The 15,679-nt window shown below is 39.6% G+C and overlaps 1 protein-coding gene across 2 annotated transcripts in view; it reads right to left on the minus strand.

The window, feature by feature from the left end:
• Positions 1-678: 678 nt before the first annotated feature.
• LOC110452027 (C1q-related factor-like) overlaps positions 679-15,679 on the minus strand; it is a 54,156-nt gene continuing 39,155 nt past the window's right edge. The window contains exons 3-5 of one of the 2 annotated variants that reach the window (XM_021500292.1): positions 4,547-4,755; positions 3,630-3,695; positions 679-1,151 (exon numbers count right to left, since the gene is read on the minus strand). In XM_021500292.1, the coding sequence (XP_021355967.1) occupies positions 930-1,151; positions 3,630-3,695; positions 4,547-4,755 (497 nt within the window). In that variant the 3' untranslated portion in view covers positions 679-929. The remainder of the gene's footprint in view (positions 1,152-3,629; positions 3,696-4,546; positions 4,756-15,679) is intronic. The other variant, XM_021500300.1, reaches the window with a different exon arrangement.

Here is a 15,679-nt window from a genome sequence, read left to right on the forward strand (position 1 = left end):
CATTAAAATATAAATATCTTCTATTTGTTTTTAATAAACAATAGACATACAACATACAATATGATTTATCAGCCCTCTTTGACGATACATATTTATATCATTAGAAGAGACATTTTGTCATAGCGTTTTTGTGATACTTATGATATGGTCTTACGATACTGAGCTTCAATACTCTTCATACCATACTTTTAAAAATTAAAAAAATCTTCAAAACATTTTAAACCGCGAGTTGGACATTTTCCAAATGTATTCGAAAAGTCTAAAATGACACAACAGATATACCACGAAACCTGAAAGTATTAACACCACAAGGGTTCTGATTTAACCCAGTTTTGGTTTAGTATTTATAGCTATATACAGATATAAGACCCCGCTGACATCTGGTAGTATTTCACAACCTTAACGTATTTACACATCACGTTGGTTTTTACCAGTACAAAGAAAGTCTTGAAATTTCCACGAATATCATCTGTAAACGGTGTCGGCTGATTGAGTGTCAAAGCTTTCAGTTTCATGCTGCTTATTCCTCTAACAGTGGAACAATGTCAAAAACAAGTTAATACTGAAAAACTCGTGTTTTGATTTAAAACGAGTCGAAAGACATAAAAGATGATTTCAAATTCTCCTACTATTTGGATGCTCAACATAAGTTTATAATGAATAACAATACGACATATGTTTTAATAATGCTTAATGATACTAAAATATTTCTACCAAACATCAGCGGGGACCTTTCCTTTCTTTGACTTAACAAAACACACGTGTACACTTCAATAAAACAATATCACTTCAAACAGAACAGCAAAATAACAACTTCCTTGATCCCGAAGTATATTGCCTTTTTTATCAGTTGTTGAGAATACGATTCATTAGAACCAAACATGGACGTCCAAGACAGTATCACCTACAATATCTGTTCTATATTTTATTTAAAATTCATCGTCAGCCTCTTCGTCAGCGAACAGCATATAGCCAGAGAAACTGGAGTACATGTAACCATGGAAATAGGACGCATCTTTCCGCGCTGACTGCCACACTTGTTGACCCCGGTTCAGGCTCAGGATCACGGTGTTGGACGACGTCGCCCAGGGGAAGCTCTCGGCCCAGACTGTAACTACCATCCTCCCCTCTCTCATCAGATTCACAGCACCCTGTAACGATAATTAGTAATATTAATGTTGATAAACGTTAATAGCTTTTATTTTCAATTGTCCTTAAACTGAAGGCAATGGTAGGAACACATACAAAATAGCGGGTAGAGCTAAATAATATTTCCCTGTTTGAAAGAATATTTTTGAATATCATCTCTCACTGTAACCAATCATCTCTCATTGTTACCAATCATCACTCATTGTAACCAATCATCACTCAGAGTAACCAATCATCTCTCATTGTAACCAATCATCACTCATTGTAACCAATCATCACTCATTGTAACCAATCATCTCTCATTGTAACCAATCATCACTCACTGTAACCAATCATCACTCATTGTAACCAATCATCACTCATTGTAACCAATCATACACTGTGTAACGATATACAGGTAACGACCTCGTTTTTCTCTAGACTCCTTTGCGTCTAAAAGAACATTATTTCGTGGCATTAGTTTATTTCTTCATATCGACGACTCCATTTTCAAATCAATTTGAAAACTGTTTTATCAAAGTTCTCTTTGTATTAAAATTTCAAGGCAGACAACTCTAACTTAGATAAGGAATTCACTTCTGATCTTCGATTAACATTAACATGTAACGGCAAGAAAACTATACTGGCGGTATACATAACATGTAACGGCAAGAAAACTATACTGGCGGTATACATAACATATAACGGCAAGAAAACTATACTGGCGGTATACATAACATACAGCAATTTAAGAAATATTTACAGAACTTATTTTATCTAAGAAGATTTTCGACTGTCAAACAAGCCGAGAATTGTTTATTTCTACAAACCCCAGGAGATCGTTCCCGAACACTAACTCATGCTATATCGACCTGGAGTGTGTACCAGCATTGCGGTGAGCAGATAGATGGCATATATCCCGTCGTAAATCACAAAAATGCTGGTATTTTGTTGTGTTATCTCAATTATGACATGTTTGCGATAAATCATGAAATTGAAATTGTCGGTTTTTCCTTATATGTCAAAGTCTTATCTGATAAGGAAGGTCTCCTTAATAATCAGGCGTCACCTTATCGCCGCCATGTCAGTCAGCGTAGCGAATGATGTTTTTCCTATTTTGAACAAGAAAGGGAAATGAGGACATGCATACAGCTATTCCTTTTAACCGCCTCATCAGATAACGATTATCTCATTACAAAAACAAGTGGACTTACTGTCCCAATAGATAGTTAAAATCTCTGTCGCAGTTAAACTTGGTTTATACATTCCAAGCGGAAAATCACATTTCTAACAAAAACTTTATCAGCTTAACTTTACATACTAATATTGCCGTGTGTTGTTTGAGCTTATTCCATAGAGATTACATATATCGGTAATATAGTTGAGTTATTTATTGGTGTTCGTTTTTCACATAACAGAAGCATCGTCAAGGGAAATGGAGGACACAAATTCTTTCATCCAAACTTTCGCATTTTTTGTATATAAAAATATCAGTTACAAAAGTGTTTTCCCACAGACGATATATATTTTTCCAAAGAGTAAGCTAGATTTTTTTTGATAATTCTGAAGGGATATTGGATGAATCATTTTAAGTCTAACGATGAACTCGTCTGGCAGTTATATATCCACTTTAACTTGTAGCAATAGAACACCTACTGCCACGCTGTTTTCTGAATTAATAACGAACACGTTAGAATACCTCTAGGAATGGTTCTATACATTTCCGAACACATTAACATGCTACGAAATGAGTCTTTTACCTCACAACGTTGGCATTTCCATGTCATAAAGAATCACAAAAAACTACTGCAATGCTTCGAGAAGGTGCTTTTGTTTTAATTTATGTACCTTTTCATGTATTTTGCTTTGAACTGAAGTGCGGAAATGACATGCCTGTACCGTATGAAGTGATTTAACGAGCTGTACCCTTCCACTCTAATCTGATCGCTAGTATCAGGATAGATAGATGTGTACGAAGGAGACAAGTGTTTCTACCTGAGGAGAAGTTTTAGTTTCTTTGAGGACACTTCACGGTTGTCATTATGACCTGACAATTATTTTTCAGTGTCTACTATAAATAACTGTTCATTCTTTCTTTGATCGTTGGTGACACAAGTTATTTCCTAGATTTGACAGGAGGCCTCTTTGCAGGAGGTAAGATTATTTCAGTAAACGGTTACCTTTCCAAACCATGTGGGTTGTTTTTTTCGGTTTTTTTTTCCTGGGGACATTTAATGTTTGGCCTTTGTATATTTCTTTGCTGTTTTATGAGTTCCTATTGTTTCTTGCATCGATTGTAAATGCCAGTTTTGTCTCTTGATTTGATTTGATTTGACGCCGCTGTGGTGAGTTAATTTGATTTCTCTCTCTCTATGACTTGTCTATTGAGTACATTAAAATTTATATATATATTAACAGGTGCACCGCAATTTTGGGAAAACATGTTTATAAGAAAATAGCTGTAATGGCAATGGGAAATGATGATAGTCGTGTACACTTACTTTATATACCTTCGCAATATTATGTAGGACAAATGTAGGGAAATTCGTTCCATACTCACTGAAAGACTGATAAATGTAGTTTATTAACTTAACTTTCCATTTTGTAAACGCTCACTGTATTCAGATAGCAAAAGTCGATTCATTAAATTAATATGAAGGAAATATCACATATATATTACAATTTCGGCAGCATCGTCCAATATTTGGCGACATTGGAGCCTGGACTTGATCCATACAGCATATAATAAACTTGCTTTAATTATTATTTTTAACTTTAACCCTTTACATAATTTAAAGGCTCATTGATAACGACATGCAAATGTGATTTTACAATAACTTCACAACTACCAAACATCTATAACTTTCGTACTAACAATTCAACAGTGCTGCTATTTTCTAAACACGAACAAGACAGAAGCAGGTGCAATAGAGGCTGTAAAGCAATGAACGAAATTAGAATGGAGAACTGTGTATGTAGCTTAAACGCGACAGCACGATCGCGAAAAGGTATGGACACAAAGTAGACATTACATGGACGGGTCATAAGTTGTAAAACTCTAGTTGTGTCAGGTCTATCACGACTCACGATATTTCGTTATATAGGTCAAGGTTTCAAAATGATTTTTGTACCCAATCGTACAAATACGAATTTTTTTATGTCCTTTTTAGCTGATGAATTCAATTTTGAATATCACTACATCGTGTATCAATGTGCTTAAACATAATTTGATTGCATAATTGATATTAATGAAATATGGCGATTTAACAATTAAAATAAATTTGATAATTTATACGAATGAGATTAGCATTAATACCATTGACACTTAGACGAAAGCTCTTCGTGATCTAACAATACAGTGAACGTGTACTAGTGAACTAATCATAGTCTTGTGATATCCCATACTACTTGTCCTTACCTTCTTTTGGCCCTGTGCCGCCACGACTACCGTAAACTGATACGTGCCGTTTACTGGTGCCGTAAATCGGCCGGTGGTTTTATCGTAACCACCACCGACATTTGTGACCAACTTGTCGTAAACAAGATCCCTGTTTTCTTTGAAAGGTCCCACGTTTTCCCGCAGTCCCACAAAGAATGCAACTCTGGGTGGGGCTTTTGGAGACTTACCTGGAAAATAAAGTTGTGTATTAATACTACGTCTACCTTAGCCGGCCTCTCGGGAACGTCTGTAATCACGCTTTACTGTTGTTACGTGTTTGTTACCTTAATGTTTTTTGTTTGTTATGTATGTGTGTTAGGGTGTTTGTAACGTGTGTTAATGTGTTTGATATCAGTAAGTGTGTTTACATGAATGTAATATGTAAGTGTGTTGACGTTTTGTAATATGTTAGAGTGTTAACATGTTTGTGAGCTGTAAGTAAAGTAACGTGTTTGTGATCTGTAAGCTTGTTAACGCGTTTGTTGTTTGTAATGTGTGCTAACGCGTTTGTTATTTGTTAATGTATTAACATGTTTGTGATATGTAAGTAAAGTAATGTGTTTGTGATCTGTAAACGTGTTCACGTGTTCGCTATTTGTTAGTATGTTAGAACGTATTTGTGATGTGTTATGTGTGTTAACGTGTTGCTGATCTGCAAGTGTGCCAAAGTGTTTGCTATTTGTAATCTGTATTAACCTGTTTGTGATCTTTTAGTGTGTTAACATTTTTGTGTTATTTTAGTGTGTTAACATATATTTGTGATCTGTTAGTGTGTTAACGTATTTGTCATCTGTTAGTGTGCTAACGTATTTGTGATCTGTTAGTGTGCTAACGTATTTATGCTCTGTTAGTGTGCTAACGTATTTGTGATATGTTAGTGTGCTTACGTATTTGTGATCTGTTAGTGTGTTAAAGTATTTATAATCTGTTAGTGTGCTAACGTATTTCTGATCTGTTAGTGTGCTAACGTATTTGTAATCTGTTAGTGTGTTAACGTATTTGTGATCTGTAAGTGTGTTAACGTATTTGTGAACTGTTAGTGTGTTAACGTATTTGTGATCTGTTGTTGTTCTAACGTATTTGTGATCTGTTAGTGTGCTAACGCATTTGTGATCTGTTAGTGTGCTAACGTATTTGTGATCTGTTAGTGTGTTAAAGTATTTATAATCTGTTAGTGTGTTAACGTATTTGTGATCTGTTGTTGTGCTTACGTATTTGTGATCTGTTAGTGTGCTAACGCATCTGTGATCTGTAAGTGTGTTAACGTATTTGTGAACTGTTAGTGTGTTTACGTATTTGTGATCTGTTAGTGTGCTAATGTATTTGTGATCTGTTAGTGTGCTAACGAATTTGTGATCTGTTAGTGTGCTTGCGTATATATGATCTGTTAGTGTGCTAACGTATTTGTGATCTGTAAGTGTGCTAACGCATTTGTGATCTGTTAGTGTACTAACGTATTTGTGATCTGTTAATGTGCTAACGTATTTGTGATCTGTTAGTATGCTAACGTATTTATTTGTGCACCATTCGCAAATGTGTCGGTGTCATTTTGTAATTTTGATATATGCTATCATGTTTATCAAAAACATAAATACAATATCTGTGATTTATGTGATACACATACTTCCATGTGTTTTAATCTTATGTATTACTTTGTAATTAAGATATTGATATAATTGGGAAAACATATCAATTTTCTACATTTGTTATCAGGCGGTGTCACTGATCTTTTTTTTTTTGTATAATTGCATCCACTTTGGTTTTAATCTTACCTGTATTTTCATCTTTGACATGTTTGACTCTTTCAACTTACCTTTCGATATATGGCACATTTCAATTTTTATTAAGAAATATTGTCAAATTACTTGTTACGTCACATCAACTACAACAGCTATAAAGTAATATTAACTTAATGTTGTTGATTACTTGAGGATAGTCACTATCCAGCATAGTTAGATAACATTTAGAACGCGGTTTGTTGTTATGCCTGAGAGAGCTCCTCTATAATGCGGTGCATTGTGAAGGTACACACGCATACCAATGTCTATGTATCTCTAAATTATGGGAGAAAACAAAGGTACAAAGTGAGACATGTGTGTGATAAATGATGAAACATTGGTCCTGATTTGTAGTTTTTATTGATGGCGTAACCGAACACCAAGTACAACCTGTTTCTATTATATGCGAATAATTTAATTGAAATGTAGCTATACTATTACTTAAATTTTGCTCTTTCAGCTGGTATATACCTTTTTTAGCGTTTTAATGGGTCTCTAGGTAAATCGTTTTCTTCATTTCGTTTTTGTCCTTGGTTTATCCATTTTGTGTTCGAATTCCGGTAATGTTTATATATTGGTATACTTTTGTCTCGTCCATACTCGCATACCTTACTAGTTCAACGTAAGTATTTATATGGTTTTGCTGTCATTGGTTACATCGGACATGGTATCTAAATTTGCAATTTTTGCGTTCTAGTATCACAAGTAACGTTGGACAACTACATTTAGATTCACGTAAAGATGATGTGGTTATGCATTGTCTTGGCGTCAGTCTTACGATTCAGTAACAGCTGATCAACACGCTGATCAACAGTTCTTATTTCAATGTCGCAGTTGGCCAACACAAATCAATACAGGTTTGTTCCAGTGCTGATTAGAAATTGTAAAAACACGAGAACAATTAAGGTTGTTAGAGCTGTCGGAATTGATTTATAATTTACTTTAAATGGAGACTATTGACAATTCATTCCACCATTATGAGAATTTGGGGAAATTAAATATGTTACAATGCTAATCAATGCAAATTATTGGAAAACTACGGTGTATTGTTTCATGTTGCATCCTGGCACATTGCCTTTCAGTTGGGTTTGTTTTTCGTGATAATCGTATTCATTTTGTGGTCTCATGGTCGAAATTTAGATCAATTTAAAAAATTGGACAAATTTTACAATATCCGAATGTCATTGACATCCGTCAGGAGTTATTATTAGAATATAGTCTAAACATTCATAACCGTTTCAACCTTTAAGTAGAAGACTTGAACATCGGTTCAACATCAAAAATACATTAAATGTATTGGTACGAACTGTTATATTTCTAAAACGCTTAAATCATTATATACACATTCTAATATCAGTTCGCGTAAAACCGTTTATTCATGTTTCTATTTTTAAAAAACTAGTTTTGATTTGACTTTATATGGAACAAATCCGATAGCTTTGATCATGCTAGGTAGTATAATTTACTTAATCCGATTTCCATATAATCGTATCGATTATTAAGTTCGTATGCGATTTGTTTTTTCCGAGTTAACGTTGAGCTCATACGGTCTACATACCAAAGCGAATTGGCTATTTATTATGTATTAGTTGTCAGTCAAAGACATGGCGCTAGAACAGGAAATAAGCAGGTGCGGAAGGAGAATGAATAGATGCTAAACTGCATGAACCGCAACGCGAGTTTGTCTGTGCGTAATTAGCATCCATTTACCTGACTGACTACGGGATGAAGGATATCACTTACGTCATGTTTAGACACTGAAATTTATGGTGTAGTATTGCAGTCGGTATTCCAGGCGCAGTTATATGCAAATAATCTACAAAATGCTTACTTTAAAAACCAAAACCATGATATTAAAGGCCAATTTCCATCCGGCAAAGGAAGATAATCAGACATGGATTAAGGGTTTGTGCTATCTATAACGGTTGTGATTTTTATTTTGCAATTGAAATCAATAAACGTCATTACCGTACACTGCACATATGAGATATTAAAATACTCTCAATTTCGCAAGAGGTTTTATGAGAACAATTGAAGTTTGTTTTTCATGAGGCTCCGCATTGCTACATTCTCATATGAAATGGAATCGAATGTAATATCGTTTTATCAAATAAAAAAACCCTATGAGAATATTTGGGAAAATATTGGTTTTAATGTTATTTCACATTTCTATGCCGTCATGTCTTTTTTCTATAAGTAGTATTGCATAAGAAAGTTAGCTAAAATGTGATAAGAGTATTCGCTTTTTAACATGGCAGTTATATGAAAGCACGTTTAAACGTTTATTGAAGACTGTTTGTACTTGTAACTTTTTTTCAGATCGGGAAATACATTTTGAATATATGGCACAACGAAATAATGTTTATGTGATCTGTAATGTTGCGATGACAAGTATACTGTTGACATAGGCATAAGGCAAGTAACAGTACGTCACGTATACCGTAAGTTGCCAGCAATGTGAACTATGAGTGTTTACTAATAGTACCTGGCAGTTGATTTTCAAAAATGTATCAGCCTGTCCATCTTTCAAAAATGTCGACTGTAGCTTATATAAATAACGTCCTTTGTCAGCCCAAATTTAATTTTCTCTGTCCACCACTGTGGAATTATCTTAGTCTATCGGATTATTTTCTGTGCGGCGTTATCTGTATTTGCCGATTGATCTATCTGAAACTCCGCCTAATTTTTTCTGACCTGGTGTATTTATTGTCATAGGTTTCTGTAATTGTTATTTCATATTTCGGTTTACAGTTTTCAGCAACGTGTGACTGAAGCAGCCTCCTATTGTGGCCAATTTGTTCATGGTACACCTGGAACAAGAAGTGACAGCCACCGCCACCGTGGAATCTAACCAAAGCCCGTGCACAATACAATGACGGCATTCTACAGCTCATTAATAATCACAAAATACGCTCACCCCTGAAAACACATTTGAAATCTCGATTCAAAGGTTGGAATAGTCCATTATGAAATTTAAAGGGTGAATGCGTTAATATGTAAGGGAGAAATCAATGGCATAGTATCAAACATGAACTATCGCAAGAGAGCACCATAAGGATAAAACACTAAAGTGAAACATCGCAAAATGCGTGTACAAATAGGATACAAGAACAGCGAAGACTCGTTTATTTGGGAGACAGAGATATTGTTTGACGTCACAGCAAAAACATTGAAGCTCAAAGTAAATCAAAATAAGCAGGTCAATAAAGGAAACAGTCTCAGATCAATAAATTTACAATTACAGATCGTGACAAAAAGAGAACTGGGATAATTACAAAGGGGTAAACAGGGATATCAGTATATCCAAGCTCATATAAAGAAAGGTATGTGAATGCATCAAAATAGCATAAAGCATATACATGTTGATGCAGAGAACTGGTCTGAATAAACACTTAATCCTTTATGAATATGATTTTCCTTTATCGTTTTAAAAAGAATATATAAAGATACGAGGTAAGTAATGATCTTTTTATGTCAACTGCTGATGAGATCAAACAGTAGCTAAGACCATATGACGACAGTTTTTTCTAATGACGAGGGTACACAAACGCTGAATATGTATGACAAAGGCGTCCACTGATGATTAGGCAGCACAACAACTTACTTATATGATGGTTGTGTCCACTGATGATGGGATTACACTATTGCCTTTGCCATATGATGGCCGTGTCCACTGATGATGGGATCACACGGTTGCCTTTGCCATATGTTGGCCGTGTCCACTGATGATGAGATCACACGGTTGCCTTTGCCATATGATGGTTGTGTCCACTGAGTTGGCCGTGTCCATTGATGATGCGATCACACGATTGTCTTTGCTATATGATGGTTGTGCCCACTGATGATGGGATCACACGATTGCCTTTGCAATATGATGGCCGTCTCGACTGATGATGGGATCACACGGTTGCCTTTGCCATATGATGGTCGTGTCCACTGATAATGGGATCACAAGATTGCCTTTGCCAAATGTTGGCCGTGTCCACTGATGATGAGATCACACGATTGCCTTTGGCATATGTTGGCCGTGTCCACTGATGATGGGATCACACGGTTGCCTTTGCTATATGATGGTCGTGTCCTCTGATGATGGGATCACACGGTTGCCTTTGCTATATGATGGTCGTGTCCTCTGATGATTGGATCACACGGTTGCCTTTGCTATATGATGGTCGTGTCCTCTGATGATGGGATCACACGGTTGCCTTTGCTATATGATGGTCGTGTCCTCTGATGATTGGATCACACGGTTGCCTTTGCTATATGATGGTCGTGTCCCCTGATGATGGGATCACACGATTGCCTTTGCCATATGATGGTTGTGTCCACTGATGATGAGATCACACGATTGCCTTTGCCATATGATGGTCGTGTACACTGATGATGGGATCACACGATTGCCTTTGCTATATGATGACAAAGGCGTCCACTGATGATTAGGCAGCACAACAACTTACTTATATGATGGTTGTGTCCACTGATGATAGGATTACACTATTGCCTTTGCCATATGATGGCCGTGTCCACTGATGATGGGATCACACGATTGCCTTTGCTATATGATGACAAAGGCGTCCACTGATGATTAGGCAGCACAACAACTTACTTATATGATGGTTGTGTCCACTGATGATGGGATTACACTATTGCCTTTGCCATATGATGGCCGTGTACACTGATGATGGGATCACACGATTGCCTTTGCCATATGTTGGCCGTGTTCACTGATGATGAGATCACACGATTGCCTTTGCCATATGATGGTCGTGTACACTGATGATGGGATCACACGATTGCCTTTGCTATATGATGGTCGTGTCCACTGATGATGAGATCACACGATTGACTTTGCCATATGATGGTTGTGTCCACTGATGATGGGATTACACTATTGCCTTTGCCATATGATGGCCGTGTACACTGATGATGGGATCACACGATTGCCTTTGCTATATGATGGGCGTCTCCACTGATGATGGGATCACACGGTTGCCTTTGTCATATGTTGGCCGTGTCCACTGATGATGATATCACACGATTGCCTTTGCCATATGATGGCCGGGTCCACTTATGATGGGATCACAAGATTGCCTTTGCCAAATGTTGGCTGTGTCCACTGATGATGAGATCACACGATTGACTTTGCCATATGATGGTTGTGTCCACTGATGATGGGATCACACGGTTGCCTTTGTCATATGTTGGCCGTGTCCACTGATGATGATATCACACGATTGCCTTTGCCATATGATGGTCGTGTACACTGATGATGGGATCACACGATTGCCTTTGCTATATGATGGTCGTCTCCACTGATGATGGGATCACACGGTTGCCTTTGCTATATGATGGTCGTGTCCTCTGATGATGGGATCACACGGTTGCCTTTGCTATATGATGGTCGTGTCCTCTGATGATGGGATCACACGGTTGCCTTTGCTATATGATGGTCGTGTCCTCTGATGATGGGATCACACGGTTGCCTTTGCTATATGATGGCCGTATCCACTGATGATGAGATCACTCGATCGCCTTTGCCATATGTTGGCCGTGTCCACTGATGATGCGATCACACGATGGCATTTGCCATATGTTGGCCGTGTCCACTGATGATGCGATCACAAGATTGCCTTTGCCATATGTTGGCCGTGTCCACTGATGTAGGATCACACGATTGCCTTTGCCATATGATGGTCGTGTCCACTGATGATGAGATCACACGATTGCCTTTGCTATATGATGGTCGTCTCCACTGATGATGGGATCACACGGTTGCCTTTGCTATATGATGGTCGTGTCCTCTGATGATTGGATCACACGGTTGCCTTTGCTATATGATGGTCGTGTCCTCTGATGATGGGATCACACGGTTGCCTTTGCTATATGATGGTCGTGTCCCCTGATGATGGGATCACACGATTGCCTTTGCCATATGTTGGCCGTGTCCACTGATGTAGGATCACACAATTGCCTTTGCCATATGATGGTTGTGTCCACTGATGATGGGATCACACGGTTGCCTTTGCTATATGATGGTCGTGTCCTCTGATGATGGGATCACACGGTTGCCTTTGCTATATGATGGTCGTGTCCACTGATGATGGGATCACACGGTTGCCTTTGCCATATGTTGGCCGTGTCCACTGATGATGGGATCACACGATTGCCTTTGCCATATGTTGGCCGTGTCCACTGATGATGAGATCACACGATTGCCTTTGCCATATGTTGGCCGTGTCCACTGATGATGGGATCACACGATTGCCTTTGCCATATGTTGGCCGTGTCCACTGATGATGAGATCACACGATTGCCTTTGCCATATGATGGCCGTGTCCACTGATGATGAGATCACACGATTGCCTTTGCCATATGATGGTCGTGTCCACTGATGATGGGATCACACGATTGCCTTTGCCATATGATGGTCGTGTCCACTGATGATGGGATCACACGATTGCCTTTGCCATATGATGGTCGTGTCCACTGATGATGGGATCACACGATTGCCTTTGCCATATGATGGTCGTGTCCACTGATGATGGGATCACACGATTGCCTTTGCCATATGATGGTCGTGTCCACTGATGATGGGATCACACGATTGCCTTTGCCATATGATGGTCGTGTCCACTGATGATGGGATCACACGATTGCCTTTGCCATATGATGGTCGTGTCCACTGATGATGGGATCACACGATTGCCTTTGCCATATGATGGTCGTGTCCACTGATGATGGGATCACACGATTGCCTTTGCCATATGATGGTCGTGTCCACTGATGATGGGATCACACGATTGCCTTTGCCATATGATGGTCGTGTCCACTGATGATGGGATCACACGATTGCCTTTGCCATATGATGGTCGTGTCCACTGATGATGGGATCACACGATTGCCTTTGCCATATGATGGTCGTGTCCACTGATGATGGGATCACACGATTGCCTTTGCCATATGATGGTCGTGTCCACTGATGATGGGATCACACGATTGCCTTTGCCATATGATGGTCGTGTCCACTGATGATGGGATCACACGATTGCCTTTGCCATATGATGGTCGTGTCCACTGATGATGGGATCACACGATTGCCTTTGCCATATGATGGTCGTGTCCACTGATGATGGGATCACACGATTGCCTTTGCCATATGATGGTCGTGTCCACTGATGATGGGATCACACGATTGCCTTTGCCATATGATGGTCGTGTCCACTGATGATGGGATCACACGATTGCCTTTGCCATATGATGGTCGTGTCCACTGATGATGGGATCACACGATTGCCTTTGCCATATGATGGTCGTGTCCACTGATGATGGGATCACACGATTGCCTTTGCCATATGATGGTCGTGTCCACTGATGATGGGATCACACGATTGCCTTTGCCATATGATGGTCGTGTCCACTGATGATGGGATCACACGATTGCCTTTGCCATATGATGGTCGTGTCCACTGATGATGGGATCACACGATTGCCTTTGCCATATGATGGTCGTGTCCACTGATGATGGGATCACACGATTGCCTTTGCCATATGATGGTCGTGTCCACTGATGATGGGATCACACGATTGCCTTTGCCATATGATGGTCGTGTCCACTGATGATGGGATCACACGATTGCCTTTGCCATATGATGGTCGTGTCCACTGATGATGGGATCACACGATTGCCTTTGCCATATGATGGTCGTGTCCACTGATGATGGGATCACACGATTGCCTTTGCCATATGATGGTCGTGTCCACTGATGATGGGATCACACGATTGCCTTTGCCATATGATGGTCGTGTCCACTGATGATGGGATCACACGATTGCCTTTGCCATATGATGGTCGTGTCCACTGATGATGGGATCACACGATTGCCTTTGCCATATGATGGTCGTGTCCACTGATGATGGGATCACACGATTGCCTTTGCCATATGATGGTCGTGTCCACTGATGATGGGATCACACGATTGCCTTTGCCATATGATGGTCGTGTCCACTGATGATGGGATCACACGATTGCCTTTGCCATATGATGGTCGTGTCCACTGATGATGGGATCACACGATTGCCTTTGCCATATGATGGTCGTGTCCACTGATGATGGGATCACACGATTGCCTTTGCCATATGATGGTCGTGTCCACTGATGATGGGATCACACGATTGCCTTTGCCATATGATGGTCGTGTCCACTGATGATGGGATCACACGATTGCCTTTGCCATATGATGGTCGTGTCCACTGATGATGGGATCACACGATTGCCTTTGCCATATGATGGTCGTGTCCACTGATGATGGGATCACACGATTGCCTTTGCCATATGATGGTCGTGTCCACTGATGATGGGATCACACGATTGCCTTTGCCATATGATGGTCGTGTCCACTGATGATGGGATCACACGATTGCCTTTGCCATATGATGGTCGTGTCCACTGATGATGGGATCACACGATTGCCTTTGCCATATGATGGTCGTGTCCACTGATGATGGGATCACACGATTGCCTTTGCCATATGATGGTCGTGTCCACTGATGATGGGATCACACGATTGCCTTTGCCATATGATGGTCGTGTCCACTGATGATGGGATCACACGATTGCCTTTGCCATATGATGGTCGTGTCCACTGATGATGGGATCACACGATTGCCTTTGCCATATGATGGTCGTGTCCACTGATGATGGGATCACACGATTGCCTTTGCCATATGATGGTCGTGTCCACTGATGATGGGATCACACGATTGCCTTTGCCATATGATGGTCGTGTCCACTGATGATGGGATCACACGATTGCCTTTGCCATATGATGGTCGTGTCCACTGATGATGGGATCACACGATTGCCTTTGCCATATGATGGTCGTGTCCACTGATGATGGGATCACACGATTGCCTTTGCCATATGATGGTCGTGTCCACTGATGATGGGATCACACGATTGCCTTTGCCATATGATGGTCGTGTCCACTGATGATGGGATCACACGATTGCCTTTGCCATATGATGGTCGTGTCCACTGATGATGGGATCACACGATTGCCTTTGCCATATGATGGTCGTGTCCACTGATGATGGGATCACACGATTGCCTTTGCCATATGATGGTCGTGTCCACTGATGATGGGATCACACGATTGCCTTTGCCATATGATGGTCGTGTCCACTGATGATGGGATCACACGATTGCCTTTGCCATATGATGGTCGTGTCCACTGATGATGGGATCACACGATTGCCTTTGCCATATGATGGTCGTGTCCACTGATGATGGGATCACACGATTGCCTTTGCCATATGATGGTCGTGTCCACTGATG

The sequence above is a fragment of the Mizuhopecten yessoensis genome, unplaced genomic scaffold (assembly GCF_002113885.1).
Source record: "Mizuhopecten yessoensis strain PY_sf001 unplaced genomic scaffold, ASM211388v2 scaffold717, whole genome shotgun sequence".
NCBI classification, from domain to species: Eukaryota; Metazoa; Mollusca; class Bivalvia; order Pectinida; family Pectinidae; genus Mizuhopecten; species Mizuhopecten yessoensis.